The 6,152-nt window shown below is 41.4% G+C and overlaps 1 protein-coding gene across 1 annotated transcript in view; it reads left to right on the plus strand.

Annotated features, from left to right (window-relative positions):
- Positions 1 to 6,152, plus strand: part of Sorcs3 (sortilin related VPS10 domain containing receptor 3) — a 609,790-nt gene that overhangs the window by 529,852 nt on the left and 73,786 nt on the right. The window contains exon 14 of the mRNA XM_031390639.1: positions 212 to 319. Within this exon, the coding sequence (XP_031246499.1) occupies positions 212 to 319 (108 nt within the window). The remainder of the gene's footprint in view (positions 1 to 211; positions 320 to 6,152) is intronic.

A 6,152-nucleotide genomic window follows, 5' to 3' on the forward strand; every position in this document is an offset into this window, starting at 1 on the left:
ATTTCTACAGGTCTACTGCTATTTCTGCCTGTTCTGGGAAGAGAAATTTTGATCAAATCTTATGATATAGGGAGATGTTGATGATAAGTATTGATTATCCAAATTGCCAGATAGCAAGATATAGAGAAAACTTTAATAACCTAAAATACGGTTGTCAAAGATTGTGACTATATTTTCAGCTGTGTCTTCCATGTATTTTTCTCTGCCGCAGGGTGAGTTTTGATGAGGGCCATTCCTGGGACAAGTATGGTTTCACATTGCTGCCTCTTTTCGTGGATGGGGCGTTGGTGGAGGCAGGAGTAGAGACCCACATCATGACGTGAGTACTTCCTTACCATGGCAGAGAAGAGACTGGAGACCTCAGTTCCCCTTCATTTATAGACTCAGCATTTCCCCGGTAGTACAAGAAATCATTTCTTCTCATGACCAGTGTTTCCTCATGTATGAAATGGAAATATCTGAATTTACACCCATCAAATCACAGAGTTACTGACAGAATAACAGGGACTCATACCCTAATTGGCTAGTGATATTTCTAACAATTTAAACACAGAGAAATATCCCCCTTATGTCAAACTCAACAATGTAAGGAAGTTAAGTTTGTGATGTGTTTGAGAGATTTAGCATTCATACATGACTATCTTCTCAGTGCTCAACTTGGACCGAGCCTGACTCTCTGGTCAGAAATGAAAGACCAGATGCCAACCCCAGTACAGAACTGCTGCATGTCAACCAAGACAGGAGGAAGAACACATTCATGACAAATATCTTTAAGCTGGACTTGTATTATGTGGTGTAGATAAAGAGTTCCTCTAGAGTTCATTCAGGGAAAACCAAACCAAACCAAACCAAACCAAACCAACCAAATCCAACAAAACAAACAAACAAAAGCATTGATGGTGCCTTTTGTGTGCCAGATAGTATCCAGACAGACAATTCAGAAAGAAATCCCTACTTTCTATTTTCTCCACTTGAGTAAATAAGATGGACAAATGACTCTGTTTTGTAACCCAGAGTACTGTGTCAAAGATTTATATTATTATTTTTTAAATCAGAAAGTAAATAAAATAATAGGGACACTTCTATCCTTAACTCAAACATCTTGTTTGAAAATTTTAGGACATGGGGTGACTTTCCAAAATCATTCCCTGTCCTTTACTTCCTCATTAGGTATAAAATAGAAGACTTCTTTCTTTGTAGGACTTTCTCTAGTATGTAATTTAGGTTCTAGTTTTAAGTTCTACAGAGCATGAACATCTGCATTCAAGAGGTTGTATGAGCTACTTTTTATATAAGTCAGATGTTGTAACTTTTTCAAATCAAGTCTGATATGGTCCTAGAATCTTGGTCAAATGTCCCAAAAATCAACTATTCTATATTTTCTTTTCTTTTTATTTTGTCAAGAGACTTGCCTATTTTGGTTCTCTTTAGCTCATAGCCTGATGTATTCTGCTCCTTTGTGAGATATATTTTAACCTATTGTATGCTTCTCTTGGACATGGCATTGAACAACACCATGCCCAGTAATCTGTCCTTGGCCTGGTATTCTTTAGACTATTTAAGGCAAGAGTTTAAATGTTGTATACATCTAATCTTAAATGGTAATAATTTCCCCCCTTTATGTGGAGTTGAGCTTGTTACATGGTTATGATGGGAGACTGAACTCTGAGCCAAGTCACTTACAGAGGGATCAGACAGGGTTCTGTCACCCTTCCATGGGGATGCAGGGGTGCTCAGCAGAGCTTCTGTACCTCTTCTGTATTGCTTCAAATATGCAGCATGAGTGTTTTATATAAGAGATGGGGATTGAAAAGCATGCTTGCCTCATGAAATTAAGATGGTTTTAGAAGCATTCATCAAAACAAAACTATACAAGTTTGGGTTCTTGCTTTAATTTTTTAAGATTTTACTTATTATTTAAGAAATTTAAACCTTAATATCATTTGTTTTGATTATATTTATTCCTTGTTCCTCTCCTGCAAATTTTCCAAGATCTCCCTACATACATCCCTCACATCTTCATGTCTTCTACTCTTTCTCTTAATTTTAAAAAACATAATCCTCCAAGTCCAATTGGGGCAGCATGTGCATCTATGGATATAAGGCTGTCCACTGGTGAATAGGCAACCTACCAGGAGCCACATCACTGAAGAAAATGGACTCTCCTTCCACTAGCAGCTTGGCTACTGCCTTGTAGTTCCTCATCTCAGAGAGGGGCTATGCCTTAGATTGGATTTTATTGATGGAAAGAGACACTGTGACCACTCTTATGAAGGAAAATATTTAATTTAGTCTGGCTTACAGATCAGAGGTTTAGTCCATTTTCAAAATGGTAAGAAGCATGGTGGCACACAGGCAGACATGATGCCAGAGAGGTAGCCAAGAGTTCTACATTTTGATCTGCAGAGAGCAAAAGGAGACTATGTATCACACTGGGTAGAGCTTGAATACTAGGAGACCTCACAGTGATGTACTTCCTCCAATAAGGCTGCATCTACTCCAACAAAGCCAGTCCTAATGGGCCAGGCATTGAAACATGTTAGTCTACCAGGGCCATTCCTATTCAAACCCCCACAGGCCGTGAGTTCCTACTGTATTCATGCTGCAATGTCTACTGGGTTGATCTTATGTAGGGGAAAATGCTGAGAGTAAATGTCGGTATGCTAGTCATCAGGAGATTCTGGCTTTTAAGCCAAGAGGTGAGGATAAGGACATGTGGACTTCAACACACACACACACACACACACACACACACACACACACACATGCACACATGCACACTTACACCTGTACATGCATGCACAGAGGAGCATGGTGTTAAGTTATGCTCCTGTGAGGGGAGTTGTTTCTACATTTTATCTCTTGAGTGTTAATAGTATCTATCAGGTCTATCAGGTTTGTACTAACACAGACTTTAGCCATGTATTCTTATTGGGTGAATGAATTATTGAATGAATGAGTAACCAAATAATTCTATGAGTCACAAGAATCAGAACTATACTATGATCTTTATGACTGGTCGCAGACATAGCCCTGGGAGTTCTTTTATTTTTATTTTTGGTTTTGGTTTTTTTTCATCAGTTCTGTCATCCAAAGATTAGGGTCTAGTCATTGCTTAAGACTAATGTGCTTGGTAGTTGGGTTGTGATCAAACTAGGTGATCTGTGCTCTGAGCAGAGTGCTGTCTGTGTATGAGAAGAGTGAGGCATCAGCGGAATAGCATGGTGGTTTAGCTGGTGAATGAGAACCCGTGGAGAATGCCTTCTGATTCGCTCCTGTGAGATCTGTCAGGTTGCACACTGTGATCTGCTGGGAAGTGTGCATGGGAGAGACAAGAAAGCCTGCAGCTTGGAGGGGTGAGGTTTGCTTGCCTTTATTGCTCTTTTTTCTATTGTCATTTCAAATGTTATTATTTCAATGTCTCCCTGGTAACCTTGACAGCAGCCATCTATTCTAGCCTAATTCACAATGAAATGTGACCATTCTTATTACTTAAGGCTGAGGATACATTGCGTGATTGACATGCCGGAGTGCCTATTGTGGTCTCAGGCAGAGGCACTTGGGGTGACAAGGTGCCGGCGGATTCCAGAGCATTTGGCCCCTTATGGTCCACTACTTCGAGGAAAGGTTGTTTACCCTCCAAAATAACACTCTAAGGGAAGCTCTTTTTCTTTTTACTCAGATGAAAAAAACAGATGGAAAAGCTTCTTTCCCACATCCTCAATACTACATTTGATTTTTTTTTTACTAATATGAAAATTTGGAACCAATTCACCATGATATAGCTAATCTTTTACAGGGGCTACTATGCAGCCTCTCAGGGGGAAAAAAGATATCTAAGGCAAGGATAGTAGAATTTCCCTTGAATAAAATTCAGTTACTTATAGAAGCAGGCAGAAAAAGCTCCTAAGAAGTCAGCCCTAATGCACAAGAATCCAGCAAAGATTTGCAGCCACCCTGCATACATCTTTTGCCTTCTCTGGGTCAGGTGTCACCATGAGGTGTTTTCTCAAGTGTGATACCACTGGAGCTTCCTAGCACCTCTGCAGTCTAGATAGGATTATCCCTGAGCGGATGAGTATGCCAAAGCTCAGAGAAATGTCTAAATCAGACAACAAAGACTATCAACTCAAATGGAGGAAGGGACAAGAAATCTCTAAGATTTGTCCAATACGGAAGCACTAGGGTTTGTAGGAAAGTGTCAGGATTCTAATGAGTTACTAAGCATTGATGGGGAGCCCTCTGGGTTCACTGCTTCCTAAGCCAAAGAAAACCAGTCCTGGAACTTTATGTCACAGTATGTGTGAAAAGGGTATGGTGAAAACATGAAAGAATTAGGGGTTAATTAAAAGGCAAGATGTGAGACAAATTGTGCTTGCCATTGGATGTCATCAAACAGGTGGTGAAAGGTAGAGGAATAGTTACAAAGGGCTCCATGGCTGTGCAGAGACATCATTGCAGGTGGGTTGCACAGTTTGAGCAAACAGGAAGGTTAGGTATGTGCTGGGCCTGTCAAGAGAAGGCTGCAAAGTAGGGAAGCCTACAAATGCCTTCAGCAAATTGGCTAGACTCTACTGTCTTGCTGACTCCCTTTGCAAATCCCCCTCTAATTGGCATAAATCTCTGATCCATTGTTCTACTAGCAGAACTAATAGCCAAAGTGAAGAGGAGAGATAACATTTTGCCTAGAAAATTATGCAAACCCCAAAGCTGCAGAGGTTTGAATGGAAGCAAAGACCTCCACTTAAGAGCCAGCAGCCCTACAAGCTCAGCGGGAAACATCCACTTAAGTCTATATAGCCTGAGTAGGGTGTGGAGCCCTAACTCTAAGCTGTGAATACATTGTTAGTGTCTAGTAACTGCATCCAATAAAGTCTCTGGAAATGAACCAGAGCTGTTCCCATTGATCTGTTTTTCAATTTTCTGTTGTTTGCTGGAAGAGCCTGACTTTACTTTGCCCAAAGTAAGTCATTCGAGTGATCGGCAAATCCAGTGAAACTCCTCAGTCACAGCTTTTCACACTGTGGCTTGATTCCCAGTCTTCAGTTTATCACCAGGCTTCTTGCCATTCAGAGACATAACTTCCATTTGGGGCAAGGGACTCGAGGTGCTGAATGCTAGGATGCAGGGCTTCTGCATCACACTGGGATATGCTTGGGGCTGGTGACAACCTGAAAGGAAAACAGTGATTCTAACCAAGAGATGTCCATTTAGTCTTCAAAAGGTTATGTGTAGAGGTGGATGCTAGATATTAAAACTCTGTCTCAGGGATGGTACTTACCACCAATGTCAGGTCCCTTTGAGGTTCAGTCTCCTCACCTGGATATGAGGATGGAAAGAAATAGCCTCCATTGTATGATTCCAGAGATGATTCAGTTGGCAAGGTACTTGTATTGTACATTGTAAGAACAAAGACCTGGGTTTGATTTCCAGAACCCACATAAATAGCTGTAAGACTCTGTCGAGCCTTAGCTTACCGGAGACCCCCTGAGTGAATCACATGGAGCCTGATCGATGCAAAAAGCAAGAGGATTTTTAATGTTCCAGTGAACTGGGGCCGTCCCAGACTCTAAGGAGAGGAGGCGACCCCGCACAGCTTGTTCAATGAGCTTTTATAAAATTTTCAGGGCAGCATCCATTAGACACAATGTGATTGGCAAAACAGTGTGACTTTTTAAACTGATTGGTCTTCAGGGAATGAGGTGGGCAAAAGTCCACCCTGTGGAATGTGTCCCCACCTGCAGGTTGGTTCTCACCCTGTGGTCTGAGGAATGTTAATTAGCCTCTCCCTTCCAGAGAGTTCCTTCACCTTCCCAAAGTTCCTGAGCTTAGCTCATTAAGCTCAACAGAAATTCCAGGCCTCCTGGTGTTTTTCTGAGAAGTCCCTATTTACTTGGTCCCCACATAGCCAGGCAATGTATTGTGCACATGTAATCGCAGTGTAAGAAAAGCTGATAAAGACTCACTGACTAGCTGGCCTACTCTACTCGGGTATTTAAAAGTAAGGAGGAGATCCTGACTTAAAACACAGGCAGAAAATGTCAGCTGAACCTGAGGAATAACACCTCATTGCCACTTGAGTTTTTTTCTCCAGCTTTGACATGCATGTGCGCACACACACACACACACACACACACACACACATACACACA

The sequence above is a fragment of the Mastomys coucha genome, unplaced genomic scaffold (assembly GCF_008632895.1).
Source record: "Mastomys coucha isolate ucsf_1 unplaced genomic scaffold, UCSF_Mcou_1 pScaffold21, whole genome shotgun sequence".
Taxonomy (NCBI): Eukaryota; Metazoa; Chordata; class Mammalia; order Rodentia; family Muridae; genus Mastomys; species Mastomys coucha.